The following is a 16,817-nucleotide window of genomic DNA, read 5'->3' as shown; positions in this document are numbered from 1 at the left end:
TGGAAAAGAGTCGTAATAGTAAAAAGCAAACTATTCGATGCTAAAGAGACTTGATTTCCCAAAGAAAACGGGTTAAAAACTTACGTCGATTTGCTCTCGGCGCAAGGTTTGCTTCAGATCTTTGAAGTAGATATTTTGAACATGAGGTACAACCTAAAGAAACATGGAAAAATGAATTACTTTGATATTTTCTGTAAAATTTTAACCTGAGCAAGTCGCCTACAAAAAACTACCAATATTTCAAAGCCAGGCCATAATAGTAGACACTTGAAATTTGTATTATTCAGTTGTAACAGACTTGCTAACGGAGGTCGAAGATCTGAACAGCCTTCATTGTAGAAAGATAGTCTTTTCAGCTTTCCAACATACGGGTAACACTTTTCGCTGTAGTCAAGTAAGCACTCTTTATCAGCGGGAATATGAAACCCGTCGTGGTGAAACGGTTAGATTATGGAAAATCCCTAGAGGATTGTTTCAGTCACCTAGTCATCTTCACTATGCAAATGACAAACTGGGAACTAGTGTCCCCAGTGAAGCACGTGAGTAAACCCTAGCGCATGGCTCTGTCTAGAGTTAAAGCTGCTCCCTACGGTCCTGTCATACGTCCAATATCTCACTCCGGGACTGCTGTGCTATGATGACATAAACTCAGGTTTGACAGGTTGTTTACAACGTATACCGGAAAACCCACTTAAGGGACACATCCTCTTCGTTTGGGGGGATTTCCCACCAGAAAGCACACTTTTTGGAATGCAGGTTATGTCCTATAGCAGGAGTCGCAAATTCATCTATAACTGCAGTGTCCCTGCCCTAGATCAGCTACTACCACCTCAGCTACATTGTTTCGCCGAGTGAGCAGGCACATTTTTTTCTGATCGGTAGCTGCTCATTTTAGGGGACCAAACGGATGAGATGCTTTCGAGCCAAAAGTGACAAAACGCAGCACAACTTGGTACACTTATGTGGAAACGATTATAGTGCATTCGCCGAAGTCGATATGCCCACGTTTGGTGACTGAATAGCTGCCAATCAGCGTACAATTAGACAGCCGCAAACACTGTGGACGGAGCTTATTATGGGGCTGTGTTCAAGACCTTGACACCTATGCGCACCTGACAGAATATGCTAGGCGGACAAATTGTGGTAGCCTGTCGTAAGCGGACTGTCCACCAAAAATAAAGGCATAACTGTGAGCAAGCTTTACTGGTTTATGATTAAGGTTTGGTGTCATTTGTCGAGTTCTTTCGGTTTAACATGACGGTTTCTGTTGCACGGTACCATAGCACTCAGGGGCGGTTATTCGCACACTGGTGGCGTTGTAACGGATAGCCTAATGGGATTCCAGTAACCACTTGGTTAGCCGTAGTAGGTCTCAAAGCTTCGCATTTCTGTGCAGATAACCACTTCTCTGGCCTCCCTGTCGAGTTCCAGGAAGCTCGGAGACACGAAATTGTAGTCATTATTTCCAGAACTTACCGAAAGGTGTACAGTAGCGAAATTTTGAACGCCGTTCTTTAGTTGACTGCGGATTTGTAGTTTTAGGATGAGAGTTTTGGCAACTGATCGCAGACAGTCTAACCAGAAGAAATCGTTTCGCATCAGACTGAATTCGACTGAACCAGTATTTGTCATTTACAGAGCGATTCGAGTGGTCGTGAAATACAGGATAAAAGGCGCTGGGGCAAAAAGGCAAACCTGCTGCGGTCCTGTGCTGATTTCGAACTCAGTTGAGGTCCATACCCGGCCTTGCACTCAAACGCGAGAGGACATCAAACTTGCCCGCAAAGCAATGCTTTCGTGGAATTACCCGCACTGATTTCTTACTTATTGGAAAGAAGGCTTTGGAAAAGTCCACAAAAGTCTGTGGAGTGACTTGTTCTGTTTGCGATATTTCTCATGTAAATGTATTGCTGTAATTGCTAAATCGATCGTACTTATTGAGTATGGTTTTTCAGCAAAGTTCTCCTTCCTTGTGAGCTTAGTACACTTCGAGCTCTAACCTACTGCGTACAGAGGACTAAGTCTATGTTAGCTTTTGGTCTTCTGTCGAATTTCTTCCGTTTGATGCAAAGTAGACATTGTTGAGTGTTTGAGATACCGTGGAACACCCTTCGTGTAATATGGGTGGAAAAGTTCATTCCACTGTTTCAGTCTTAGTCTGAACAGCTCTGTAGCTTCCTTCGCCATTTTTATTCGGTCTGTGACCGTCTGAAGCTCCGCTACGGTTAAAAATGTAGGCCATTTGATGTGGACTGAGGGGCGACTTTACAGGTTTTGGCCAGTTGAGTAATCGAACGGAGATTTTCACAGACCGTCGAGATTTGCTCATGCCTGCTAACTCTTTCACCAGTTAGCTTGTCTAGTGCGAGTTGGGGATGTTGAACTTTCAGTTCACGAATTTCTTTCGCGCAGGTAAAAATTCCTCGTCAGTGACGTACGATTGGAATTCTTTACTTCGTTTGGTCAAGCATTCGTTTACGCTTTCCACTTTTGCGTTGTTGAATCTGTCCGACCTTGGGTTGCTTTGACAAAAGCCGAAATTTCCTCAATCAAGACCGAGTTTGGTCGATCACTTCCATCACTACGACCTTTCCGACTTTATATTTGCATCTGTCGGATTTACTGGTCTCGAAGCAAATTTTGAACCTGACTATTCCAAATCACCTTGTGAAGACTAAAAAAAGATTTCCATTCACTGCGTTTTCATTTTTCTTTCAAACAATACATTCAATCTACACTTCGGCAGTTTTCAGTTGGCTACACCCAGTTTGTTGTGATCTGCGTTACAATCAGCTCCGGATACCACTGTGGTGATCCGCATGTTATCAAGGTTTGTCCAACGCACAATAATACAAATGACTTTAACCAATGTCCGCTTACTCGATGCTCACTCGTGAACGGCGGTATCTGCTCCACATTGAACCAAGTGTTTGTTGACGTTGGCGCGTGATAGATTAGCGATCAAGGCACTAGGTTACTGACAGACAGTTCATTCTTCCAACGCAGCTACGACTTTTCCAGTGCTACAACATAGGTATTGACAACCTGACTCAGCGGCATGGAGCTACGCAGAAAAAGAGTGACACGCTTGAGCGATCACCCTCATGGCCGATCACAATGCAATATCTGATGCCGCACCGACTGTCAGTAATCTATCGCCAGTATCGTTTACACCAGTCCGATTTTGCAGCGTTTTATTGTCTCCTTCCTGATTTTCGCATAACATCCAACTCAAGCACTGAGATCGCTCAACCGAGGAGAATATTCAGTCAAAGATGTAAATTTGATAAGGTCTAAGTTTTGTCTGTCTCTTGTTTGAATGTGACACTTTGGAGGTAAATCAGACAATCAATTTGGCAGCTCTTGCCCTTGAAATTCGGACTAGAGTAGTTGTCATCCACCGTTCAATGCACTCCGTTCATCTCCTGTTGTTTGGGTCGTGTAATCGGAAGAACTAATCATTGTTTGCGTCTGTTTTCTTGATGTGCTCAAAATCAACAGAATCTATGAATTCCATTGTATGGTCAGCCTCGAGGTCTATCCCACTGCGTTCGCGTCCAATTACAACTAGAGAACATTACTTATTAGACCTTGTCTGGTAGCGTCCTCATTTTCCAAATAGGGATCCACAGAAGTTACGTCCTCTCTTTTGGGTAGGTAACCTCATATGTGCTGCAGTGACATTTCTGACGACAGATTAAAGATGTAGGCTTGTTTAAGGTGGCCAAAACTATCCCTAAAACTCACGGTATGGCTGACTTTGTAATGGGACGACAACTAACCAGAGGTTACACAAAGTGAATTATGAAAGTCCGATTTCTGAAGCCTTTGCGACAGCCGGTGTGATCTGGAAAGACGGATCCCTTGGTCTTACAGGTGTTTTAAGCTCGATACGCTCATCATGCACCTGCATTCACAGTCAACGTCCTTCTTAGGGAAAGCAGCACTGTAGCTTTTATTATTCTAGAGATGCTAATCATTTGGGGATAAACAACCCATTGTTCTCACAAGGCTAGCGTAGTAATCAGTACAAATTTATTTTTGCACCATCTTGCAATACGGTTTGTCGCAGTACGGAAACTCAGTGTTCCTCAGCAGTATGCTCTCACTTAGCCTTCTCAGCACGGTTGTACCCTAACGGACAGATTTCCAGCCAGGGTGTAACAGTGGATACCACTGATGAAGCATGCGGGTAGTATGTTTTCTCGTAAATCCGCTTCGCGTCTCTTGAAAAGTGAGATCTGTTGCGGAATTTGTGTAGTCGCTTTGTTGCAATTGCTTGCATTTGAGAAGCAGTCAATGAATATTCAGAAAAGTTCAGGAAGACGCGTTCAAGGAAAAATGGGTATTCAGTTTTGTAAACAAGATGCATATGAGAGTTTTGCTCCCCTGTTCAATAGTCTGTAACTGTTCAGTTGGTGTCTCTTCAATAAACAACTCGACAGCGAAGGTTTTATTTCTTTCAAGGGCAACTTGCTGTATCATTGGAGCATTGGAGCCGGACCAAAATGGTACAGTGGATGCTTTAGTTTGCTGATAGTGCAGATACAGATGAATGGGGGGATTTTGAGTTGGAGCGAAATTGCATTGTAGTCGGTAAATTTGAGTTAACTGGAAATCTGTTACGTCCTAGAAGGATCAACGGCTTTGCTTGTTCTGGTCTAGTTGAAGTGGCCTCACTACGCCGAATGGTCTTGGTACTATTTGGTGGCATTTGACAGACCGAACTAAGTACATTGACCGGAATAAGGGGTACTCGGTAACTTACACTACATGGTTCGTTCGGATTCATAGGGATACATTAAACAGCAGGAAATCAATCAAAGGAAATTTGATAGCCATCAGTCGGGTTTGTCAGGCCGCTCAGCGACATTTTTTAGTCCCACATGATCTGCCAATCAATAGCCAAATAAAAATTGTTGAGTAGCTATGTAAGCTATAGAAGCGCGCGCACTTTCTAAAAGTACAAAAATTCCTTTCAAAGTACCCCAGAAAATTTTTATCAGGCTTACCAAATGGAGGACTGACAATGCACTGGCAATCGCCTCTGGAGCATTAAAGTTGGGAGTTCTTACATGGAACATTATGTAGCCGACCTGAAATAAAAATCATGAAAGTAACAGGAAGTGCTGGACACTCGGTGAAAATAGATGAAAATTCTGACTTGGGAATATGCTGTATGCACCAAGGGATGTTATGTGGTAAGATCATCTTGAATCTAAGACAACCGTATGATTTACTGGGTATTTCGTGTAGGCAGTCATGGAACGAACCAGTAGGATAATTCTGATAACATTACGAGTGGGAGAGAACTCTTGCTAGTTAGGATCTGGTAGCCAGTATTGTCGACCAGCGAGATGGGTGCACATGTTTTCGCATAACTCTTTGTCCTTAACGCCAACTAGCCATTGCTCAAGCGAACGCAAAGGAAGCTAAACTACCCAGCGTCAAGTAACCGCACCGAATTCTCACAGGTACTTTTAAACCCCACCAGATATTTATCCGAATGACAAATGACGGTAAGCATGACTAAGAGGGTCCGAGCACTTCACTCTTCTGAACTTTCTGTATGCAGGATTGATCAGAAGGCTTTTGCATAGCTTTGTTCGTAAAAACATGACATTAGAAAATATGGACGGGCAAACCATAACTGAAATCTCCTCATGAGGTTTCCTCCAGCCGATAGTGGCAAAGCAATCGGTATCATTTTCCTTCTATCAGGATTCATCAGTACTCCATGCGTTGTGGTTTGAAACAAAAGGCCAAATACGATTCAAAGGCCAAACAAAAATTCAACTCAACATGGCACGACAGACGGTCAACCTCAACTCCTAAATCTAAACGGACACGGGTTGGTTAAGATGTGCAGATCTATGGAACGTCTAAAAAACAAAAGTGAAGGAGATTACATCACACTCACGAGGTTGTTGAAAATGACATGGGCACTTTGCTTTGGCAGTTCCGGCAATCGTTGTATCATTTTCCGCAGTGCGAAAATGAGTTCACCCTTGTGTGTTGTGCGTGTCAGGCGCTCGAAAATGAACCGAAGGAAAAGATTTGTGTCCTCAACTAGACACTGGAAGATGCAGTATTCGGCGATTGTGCTTACTGGGAAGAGAGTAAATGAATAAAAATGACTAAAAAACGAACCATTTGTCACAACAGTACACTGAGTAGCATGTCTGCGTGGCATGAAATCCAAGACATTTTACAGTATGTCAGTAGGAGCTGCATACAAGAAGAAATAAACTAAAGTTGTCTCTTTAACAAGTCAAAACTAGTAATGGGATGTCTTACCCGAATTTTTTCAAGACTGGACCAAAATTCCCACATGAAAAATTTGTTCCATGCATTCATTTTAATCCGCTTTAACTTAAAAAGTTCTTAGGATATTGCCTCACAATAGTATTTTTTGGTCAAACTCTGTCTGAGCCATGATTGGTGCTCCTATACAAATCAAAAGCCTGCATAGGTGAGCTACGTTATGCAGTGGATGTCTATTATGTTGGCGTTTGTCTCCCCAAAACGCGATGGACGTAGAGTTGGACACTTCAAAAATTATTAACGCATCGAAGATTCTTTCTAAATTCGTTCAGAGGATGAGATAGTCTACGAGTTAATCGCCTGTCTGTGTGGAGACGTCGAGGCCACATGACAACAGAGACGCACTTTCAGTCATGAGACTGAACTTCACCAAAGTCAGGTTTGACGAGCATGCCATTTTGCCGAACTCTGGAAGCACGCCACAAACAGGCTGTCCTACCTGTATTCATATGCTGTAATTTAACATACAGGATCTGGCGTGACGTCAGTGATGCGCCTCCTGGTTAACACAATAACTGCTTGTTATAAGTTTTCCCTTACTAATTGGTCTGTATGCACGCAATGTTCTGCATAATGCTTCAGTCTTCAAGTCGTACCAACAGTCCCTAACTGTTGGCAAATTGTTTCTCCCCTTATCAAGGGTTCAAGTAGCTGTACGAGTAGGTTAGCTTTATTTTTCGACTGTCCGTTTATTTCACGTTAATATGACCTATGTTTGCATACTATTTCCAGGTGACAAGTATGATCCAACACTGTTGTTTAGTACATATTCTGAGTAATGACATAACCACTGAGCAGAGTCATCCTTCTGTGGTCTTGCGATTGGGATATCTGGCAGCTCATTTATTGGATCATCTCCACAGTGACCGAATGTCTTTTCACAGTCTATCAAAAGAAATGCTGCAAAATTTACCGAGACTGAAAAAAATCGGTTATTTGCACCAAAAGTCCAAATAACGCACGATACCCGCATGTTTTCTAAAAAACCGGTCATAGCAAAAGCGGAATATCCTTCACGGGAGTTGCTAACATTCACCTGCAATTCCATCGTCATTCACGGAGCTGTCGTCCAACAGATGAATCAGTGGAACCGTCGCAGCACAGAGAGCGGATGGGAATATATACTGAGCTTGTTGTAACGGTTGTGGCGGGAACAAGGGTGGTATCATCCCGGAGGTTCTGTCGTCCTCTGTTTACAAGAATGAAAGTAGATGAAGAACAAAATGAGGTTCCGCGTTGCATCACAGCTTCCGCGTATCGTCTACAATGGTGCGTACAGGATAATTTAGTTCGGAAAATTATAGAAAAAGCGCGACTGTTATGAAGAAGAGGCCATCATAGATGATTTCTTGTATCACCTTTGATACATTACAAACCCTAGAAATGACTAATTTTCAGACGAGATTGGGCTTGATCCAGTTCGTTAATTCCACTCTCAGGAGGGTGACATTCAAGCAAACCATTTACAGAACTTCCAGTTAACCTGGCAAATAATAGCTTCAATTGCTAATTTATCTTGGTTTTGATGGGCCATTGGCTGCCCACGGTGCATTCCGATTGGTTGACATATTTCGATTGAAAGGCCTCCAGATACTACACATCTAAAGCCTCCACACATATCAATTGGCTGCATCCGTTGGTCATCGGATGTAACGAAGTCTGCAAGGCTCAACTGATTTTTTACTGGTGGTCCAAAATGCAAGTATGAATTCCACCAATTATGCTAATTTGCAATCAACATCCACATGATAAAGAAACAGCAGCAGCTTCGTGAGAGTTTTTCTGGAAACGGATAGTACAAATGACACGAGAACTGACACAAACGGGTGACATTTTGACAAAGTATATTTGGCTATGGGGAGCCACGGATACGTTTAAAAAGTATTTTGAGAGTTGGGTATTCATTCTAGTCCATTACTCTCATTTCATCAACAAAATGAACGCCAGTACCATTAACAGGAGTTTGCAAAGTTGATCGTCTATGGAGTAGCTGGCATTCGGGAAGCGATTTGTGAATTCATTCACTGGAATATGTGACCTCCCCAACTTGTCAAACAATCTACAATCTTCCTCAAATCTGAAAAAAATCTGCACATTCTCATACTCACCCGTCGTCACTTTATCCGAAAAAGGGTGAACAATCAAGGATAAGTGCAACTGGATCCCATCTTCTGACTGGATTTGTCGAGGTACGTCAAAATGGTAGACTGACCCACAACCAAAACGATTTGGTGACCAATGACAGACACAATACATTACAGTTTGTCCAAAGACCCGGCATGCGGACACATTCGTTTTCCAATAAACCAAACGGAACCATTACCTTCCAAAATTAATCTAATTGTTCAAGTGTTCATTGTATGCAATCAAAATCCATGTTTTGTAACGTGCACACGGATATCAACGTACCGATACCCAACAAAAATAACTCACGTCGGGGAATGCCTAAAGGAAATGCTGAAACAAATCAAAACTCTCTGAAATAAATATTATTGCCTAATTATATAGCGTACCGAGATCTATCAGTTATTTGTTTATTGAGGGAAATTTCATCCTATCAGGTAGAAAGTTTGATAGAGTAGGGCAGAGGAGCACTTTGTAGTTGTTTCACTCTAAAGGAGAATCGATTGCTGTAAGAATCTCTCTCTTGAAAACCAAACTGATTTGCAAATGAGTGTATTTCTCGAAAACAATCCAATTCATGTTCAAGTAGGACATAAGGTTGACGGAAACTCGGGGACTGCGCCTACCTGATGAGCCCCAAGAATGGCGAAACCGGTTGTGGGCTGTCGAAGAGTTTTCAGCAACCTTGTGAGTAGTTTCCTTTGTGAAGATCTCACAGACCACTTCAGGGATTCGAAATCGTGACCTTCTTATCGGTAGACGGAATCTATATCGTCCACACGTTGGTGGCTGCATTAATTGAGCTTCCAGGCGTGCATCAAACAACAATGCAGCTTCGACGCATATAACTCAATAAAAATGAAAACCTGCACTGTGTTACTTAGCATTCCAGCGTGGAAGGTCTTCTCCTGAGAACAAATCTACAACTTGGGTTTGGAACTGTCGTTTTAGCTCGCTTATACATTCTAAACTGGGCAATAAGACGCCTGTATTAATTTGTGGAGATCTTATACTTTATACCCAAAACCGATATCTGAAAAAATTAAATTAAATTCGTAATTGCCATAAAGAACATACTTGAGAGTGGGAAGTAAAGATCAGTAAATTATATGAGCAGGGTTGGTCGATAAGTCAACCCCAATGAAGTCATGCGATCTCGGGTAATTACACAAAGTCAGTTCGCTATTCTTAGTGGACACATCTTAATCCGGCTGACAAACCTAACCATCGGCAGTCAGGGTGGAGTATCCTAACCAACGACACTCACTGGTCGAGTAGATAGGCCGTCAACCCGAAGTCAACCAACATCTACAGTGTTGCTGACTCATTTTACACTGGATGCTGTTTGATCGTTTGGGTGAACCTCAGACAAGTCTTGCTCCGGCATTCCAAAACTGTAAGCACTGTAAAATGCATACTAGATGGAATAAGTTCATTACAGTCTGTCTTTTAGGTATATTTTCAGGGGTTTACTACGTTTTTAAATCCCGGTATCACTTTTCAACTCATTCAGTCAGTCCGTTTTGGATGCTTAGAAGGAAAACAAAAAATTACGCATATTTATTATTATGTACCCACCATCGTGCGTTAAACCACTACTCCGAAACCATGGTATGGAACCTTGACGCCAAGATGAGCTTCGACTTTGGATTAGCATCGTACGATTAAGCGGTGCCACACTAAGACGCTTCACAGCAGCCGCAAATTCTTCTTGGATTGGATTTTGACCGCCACAGGTTCCAGCCCCGGAGGTTCCACCAGCAACGTTACCTGCAAACAGGTAAGCAACGGAAATAAAAAGTTTCGTGATCCTTTTCAAGAAATATATCGAACAAAGTAGATTAATTCCTGCAGCTTTTCGATTTGAAGGCAACCAGTTTATCTGCCTAAACATCGACATTCCTCTCTACAGCGGGTGTTTTAATTTATCTGTTGTGCTTTCAGGTTTATTTTAAAGAACACACCGATATCACGATCACCACAATTGCCATTATTCTCTTCTATTTCTCCAAATCGATCTATTGTTATAGAAAATTTAGCTGCCCGAAGGAATATTGCCTTAGAGATATTCGGAGGAACAAATCAATGAAGAACCACCCAAAAATCGAAAATTATTTCATACAGGTACGTTGCAATTACATGCTTTCGATATGGTCTCATCGGGCGGATACGACACCTTATTCTTTGTCACTTCAGAGCGCTGGTCGGGCCACGACCCACCAACGTCCCAGCTCAGAGTATCTTTAACTCTGATCCAATGTGGCTTTCTAATTGGCAGGACGATTTTTTTCTGTTGACGTTATTGATCAGCTGTATTGTAATTTATGGTTCCTTGAAGACCTCATGTTGTCACGCGCGCATTCGGCTGGCGAGAATGTATCAAAATCATATGATTTCAACGTGTTTGCCAAATCATAGTGGGCATGTTTACCAGGCTAGTTCAAGACCATGTATATCTTTCTAATGTGCTACTAATAAGGTTGCTGAAAATCTGCCTGAGAACATCACAAACGAGAGATCCAGCTGGGTTCCAGGTGAGCCTCTCGAAAAAACCAAATTAGTTTGCAAATGAGTGTATATTCGCCTAGTTCAAGACCACTTATTAGACGGAGGAGTTTCTAAATGACGATATGCTTGTATCATGAACTCATTGGTATTCGTTCGAAAACAAAAGCACTTTGAGTGAGCATATAGGACAACAATGAGTGGAATTTTCACACCTGCTCAAGGGGTGATATGCGAAATCGTGTAAGACTAAATCTAGTTTGTGAGTTTTTCACCTCCCGTTTTTCGGCATTTCCATTCAAAAACAGTGGAAAATTTAATTTGTTATACTGGTCCTCAAGTCACTCCACTTTTTGTCCCTCAAAATTATCTCAACTAGCTGATCTCCAGGTCTACTAAAGCATTCATTTCGCTTTTGAAGGTCAACACGCAGAACGATCGATGTTGCAGCAGTGGTCATTCGTCTGGACTACCAAGGGGCAGATGCGTCGGAGGTTGAAAGAAAGACAAGCCTCTGTTCACAATTCGGTCTTTGATTTCAGTTCTTTTCGTATTCGACTGGACAAATCAACACGAACTTATTGTTTCTGGAGCATTAGAAATCATCGAGGGGCTTACCACCATTCACAGCGGAACGAGACGAACGAGGTTTCCCGTAAACTGTATCAGGATTCATCAGTACTCCATGCGTTGTGGTTTGAAACAAAGGGCCAAATACGATTCAAAGGCCAAACAAAAATTCAACTCAACATGGCACGACAGACGGTCAACCTCAACTCCTAAATCTAAACGGACACGGGTTGGTTAAGATGTGCAGATCTATGGAACGTCTAAAAAACAAAAGTGAAGGAGATTACATCACACTCACGAGGTTGTTGAAAATGACATGGGCACTTTGCTTTGGCAGTTCCGGCAATCGTTGTATCATTTTCCGCAGTGCGAAAATGAGTTCACCCTTGTGTGTTGTGCGTGTCAGGCGCTCGAAAATGAACCGAAGGAAAAGATTTGTGTCCTCAACTAGACACTGGAAGATGCAGTATTCGGCGATTGTGCTTACTGGGAAGAGAGTAAATGAATAAAAATGACTAAAAAACGAACCATTTGTCACAACAGTACACTGAGTATCATGTCTGCGTGGCGTGAAATCCAAGACATTTTACAGTATGTCAGTAGGAGCTGCAAACAAGAAGAAATAAACTAGAGTTGTCTCTTTAACAAGTCAAAACTAGTAATGGGATGTCTTACCCGAATTTTTTCAAGACTGGACTAAAATTCCCACATGAAAAATTTGTTCCATGCATTCATTTTAATCCGCTTTAACTTAAAAAGTTCTTAGGATATTGCCCCACAGTAGTATTTCTTGGTCAAACTCTGTTTGAGCCATGATTGGTGCTCCTATACAAATCAAAAGCCTGCATAGGTGAGCTACGTTATGCAGTGGATGTCTATTATGTTGGCGTTTGTCTCCCCAAAACGCGATGGACGTAGAGTTGGACACTTCAAAAATTATTAACGCATCGAAGATTCTTTCTAAATTCGTTCAGAGGATGAGATAGTCTACGAGTTAATCGCCTGTCTGTGTGGAGACGTCGAGGCCACATGACAACAGAGACGCACTTTCAGTCATGAGACTGAACTTCACCAAAGTCAGGTTTGACGAGCATGCCATTTTGCCGAACTCTGGAAGCACGCCACAAACAGGCTGTCCTACCTGTATTCATATGCTGTAATTTAACATACAGGATCTGGCGTGACGTCAGTGATGCGCCTCCTGGTTAACACAATAACTGCTTGTTATAAGTTTTCCCTTACTAATTGGTCTGTATGCACGCAATGTTCTGCATAATGCTTCAGTCTTCAAGTCGTACCAACAGTCCCTAACTGTTGGCAAATTGTTTCTCCCCTTATCAAGGGTTCAAGTAGCTGTACGAGTAGGTTAGCTTTATTTTTCGACTGTCCGTTTATTTCACGTTAAGATGACCTATGTTTGCATACTATTTCCAGGTGACAAGTATGATCCAACACTGTTGTTTAGTACATATTCTGAGTAATGACATAACCGCAGAGCAGAGTCATCCTTCTGTGGTCTTGCGATTGGGATATCTGGCAGCTCATTTATTGGATCATCTCCACAGTGACCGAATGTCACAGTCTATCATATCAAAAGAAATGCTGCAAAATTTACCGAGACTGAAAAAAATCGGTTATTTGCACCAAAAGTCCAAATAACGCACGATACCCGCATGTTTTCTAAAAAACCGGTCATAGCAAAAGCGGAATATCCTTCACGGGAGTTGCTAACATTCACCTGCAATTCCATCGTCATTCACGGAGCTGTCGTCCAACAGATGAATCAGTGGAACCGTCGCAGCACAGAGAGCGGATGGGAATATATACTGAGCTTGTTGTAACGGTTGTGGCGGGAACAAGGGTGGTATCATCCCGGAGGTTCTGTCGTCCTCTGTTTACAAGAATGAAAGTAGATGAAGAACAAAATGAGGTTCCGCGTTGCATCACAGCTTCCGCGTATCGTCTACAATGGTGCGTACAGGATAATTTAGTTCGGAAAATTATAGAAAAAGCGCGACTGTTATGAAGAAGAGGCCATCATAGATGATTTCTTGTATCACCTTTGATACATTACAAACCCTAGAAATGACTAATTTTCAGACGAGATTGGGCTTGATCCAGTTCGTTAATTCCACTCTCAGGAGGGTGACATTCAAGCAAACCATTTACAGAACTTCCAGTTAACCTGGCAAATAATAGCTTCAATTGCTAATTTATCTTGGTTTTGATGGGCCATTGGCTGCCCACGGTGCATTCCGATTGGGTGTCATATTTCGATTGAAAGGCCTCCAGATACTACACATCTAAAGCCTCCACACATATCAATTGGCTGCATCCGTTGGTCATCGGATGTAACGAAGTCTGCAAGGCTCAACTGATTTTTTACTGGTGGTCCAAAATGCAAGTATGAATTCCACCAATTATGCTAATTTGCAATCAACATCCACATGATAAAGAAACAGCAGCAGCTTCGTGAGAGTTTTTCTGGAAACGGATAGTACAAATGACACGAGAACTGACACAAACGGGTGACATTTTGACAAAGTATATTTGGCTATGGGGAGCCACGGATACGTTTAAAAAGTATTTTGAGAGTTGGGTATTCATTCTAGTCCATTACTCTCATTTCATCAACAAAATGAACGCCAGTACCATTAACAGGAGTTTGCAAAGTTGATCGTCTATGGAGTAGCTGGCATTCGGGAAGCGATTTGTGAATTCATTCACTGGAATATGTGACCTCCCCAACTTGTCAAACAATCTACAATCTTCCTCAAATCTGAAAAAAATCTGCACATTCTCATACTCACCCGTCGTCACTTTATCCGAAAAAGGGTGAACAATCAAGGATAAGTGCAACTGGATCCCATCTTCTGACTGGATTTGTCGAGGTACGTCAAAATGGTAGACTGACCCACAACCAAAACGATTTGGTGACCAATGACAGACACAATACATTACAGTTTGTCCAAAGACCCGGCATGCGGACACATTCGTTTTCCAATAAACCAAACGGAACCATTACCTTCCAAAATTAATCTAATTGTTCAAGTGTTCATTGTATGCAATCAAAATCCATGTTTTGTAACGTGCACACGGATATCAACGTACCGATACCCAACAAAAATAACTCACGTCGGGGAATGCCTAAAGGAAATGCTGAAACAAATCAAAACTCTCTGAAATAAATATTATTGCCTAATTATATAGCGTACCGAGATCTATCAGTTATTTGGTTATTGAGGGAAATTTCATCCTATCAGGTAGAAAGTTTGATAGAGTAGGGCAGAGGAGCACTTTGTAGTTGTTTCACTCTAAAGGAGAATCGATTGCTGTAAGAATCTCTCTCTTGAAAACCAAACTGATTTGCAAATGAGTGTATTTCTCGAAAACAATCCAATTCATGTTCAAGTAGGACATAAGGTTGACGGAAACTCGGGGACTGCGCCTACCTGATGAGCCCCAAGAATGGCGAAACCGGTTGTGGGCTGTCGAAGAGTTTTCAGCAACCTTGTGAGTAGTTTCCTTTGTGAAGATCTCACAGACCACTTCAGGGATTCGAAATCGTGACCTTCTTATCGGTAGACGGAATCTATATCGTCCACACGTTGGTGGCTGCATTAATTGAGCTTCCAGGCGTGCATCAAACAACAATGCAGCTTCGACGCATATAACTCAATAAAAATGAAAACCTGCACTGTGTTACTTAGCATTCCAGCGTGGAAGGTCTTCTCCTGAGAACAAATCTACAACTTGGGTTTGGAACTGTCGTTTTAGCTCGCTTATACATTCTAAACTGGGCAATAAGACGCCTGTATTAATTTGTGGAGATCTTATACTTTATACCCAAAACCGATATCTGAAAAAATTAAATTAAATTCGTAATTGCCATAAAGAACATACTTGAGAGTGGGAAGTAAAGATCAGTAAATTATATGAGCAGGGTTGGTCGATAAGTCAACCCCAATGAAGTCATGCGATCTCGGGTAATTACACAAAGTCAGTTCGCTATTCTTAGTGGACACATCTTAATCCGGCTGACAAACCTAACCATCGGCAGTCAGGGTGGAGTATCCTAACCAACGACACTCACTGGTCGAGTAGATAGGCCGTCAACCCGAAGTCAACCAACATCTACAGTGTTGCTGACTCATTTTACACTGGATGCTGTTTGATCGTTTGGGTGAACCTCAGACAAGTCTTGCTCCGGCATTCCAAAACTGTAAGCACTGTAAAATGCATACTAGATGGAATAAGTTCATTACAGTCTGTCTTTTAGGTATATTTTCAGGGGTTTACTACGTTTTTAAATCCCGGTATCACTTTTCAACTCATTCAGTCAGTCCGTTTTGGATGCTTAGAAGGAAAACAAAAAATTACGCATATTTATTATTATGTACCCACCATCGTGCGTTAAACCACTACTCCGAAACCATGGTATGGAACCTTGACGCCAAGATGAGCTTCGACTTTGGATTAGCATCGTACGATTAAGCGGTGCCACACTAAGACGCTTCACAGCAGCCGCAAATTCTTCTTGGATTGGATTTTGACCGCCACAGGTTCCAGCCCCGGAGGTTCCACCAGCAACGTTACCTGCAAACAGGTAAGCAACGGAAATAAAAAGTTTCGTGATCCTTTTCAAGAAATATATCGAACAAAGTAGATTAATTCCTGCAGCTTTTCGATTTGAAGGCAACCAGTTTATCTGCCTAAACATCGACATTCCTCTCTACAGCGGGTGTTTTAATTTATCTGTTGTGCTTTCAGGTTTATTTTAAAGAACACACCGATATCACGATCACCACAATTGCCATTATTCTCTTCTATTTCTCCAAATCGATCTATTGTTATAGAAAATTTAGCTGCCCGAAGGAATATTGCCTTAGAGATATTCGGAGGAACAAATCAATGAAGAACCACCCAAAAATCGAAAATTATTTCATACAGGTACGTTGCAATTACATGCTTTCGATATGGTCTCATCGGGCGGATACGACACCTTATTCTTTGTCACTTCAGAGCGCTGGTCGGGCCACGACCCACCAACGTCCCAGCTCAGAGTATCTTTAACTCTGATCCAATGTGGCTTTCTAATTGGCAGGACGATTTTTTTCTGTTGACGTTATTGATCAGCTGTATTGTAATTTATGGTTCCTTGAAGACCTCATGTTGTCACGCGCGCATTCGGCTGGCGAGAATGTATCAAAATCATATGATTTCAACGTGTTTGCCAAATCATAGTGGGCATGTTTACCAGGCTAGTTCAAGACCATGTATATCTTTCTAATGTG

The 16,817-nt window shown here is 42.0% G+C and overlaps 1 protein-coding gene across 1 annotated transcript in view; it reads right to left on the bottom strand.

Annotated features, from left to right (window-relative positions):
* Positions 1-14,481, bottom strand: part of T265_13811 (hypothetical protein) — a gene marked incomplete at both ends in the record, with an annotated part of 66,395 nt that extends 51,914 nt beyond the window's left edge. The window contains 11 exons of the mRNA XM_009170623.1: positions 85-153; positions 4,175-4,389; positions 5,036-5,096; positions 5,921-6,108; positions 7,361-7,513; positions 8,985-9,170; positions 10,027-10,218; positions 10,413-10,506; positions 11,822-12,009; positions 13,262-13,414; positions 14,334-14,481. Of these exons, the coding sequence (XP_009168887.1) occupies positions 85-153; positions 4,175-4,389; positions 5,036-5,096; positions 5,921-6,108; positions 7,361-7,513; positions 8,985-9,170; positions 10,027-10,218; positions 10,413-10,506; positions 11,822-12,009; positions 13,262-13,414; positions 14,334-14,481 (1,647 nt within the window). The remainder of the gene's footprint in view (positions 1-84; positions 154-4,174; positions 4,390-5,035; positions 5,097-5,920; positions 6,109-7,360; positions 7,514-8,984; positions 9,171-10,026; positions 10,219-10,412; positions 10,507-11,821; positions 12,010-13,261; positions 13,415-14,333) is intronic.
* Between the last annotated feature and the right edge of the window lie 2,336 nt (positions 14,482-16,817).

The sequence above is a fragment of the Opisthorchis viverrini genome, assembly GCF_000715545.1.
Source record: "Opisthorchis viverrini unplaced genomic scaffold opera_v5_104, whole genome shotgun sequence".
NCBI classification, from domain to species: domain Eukaryota; kingdom Metazoa; phylum Platyhelminthes; class Trematoda; order Opisthorchiida; family Opisthorchiidae; genus Opisthorchis; species Opisthorchis viverrini.
The sequence above is the reverse complement of the archived record's forward strand: the minus strand, read 5'-3'. Positions and strand labels throughout refer to the sequence as shown.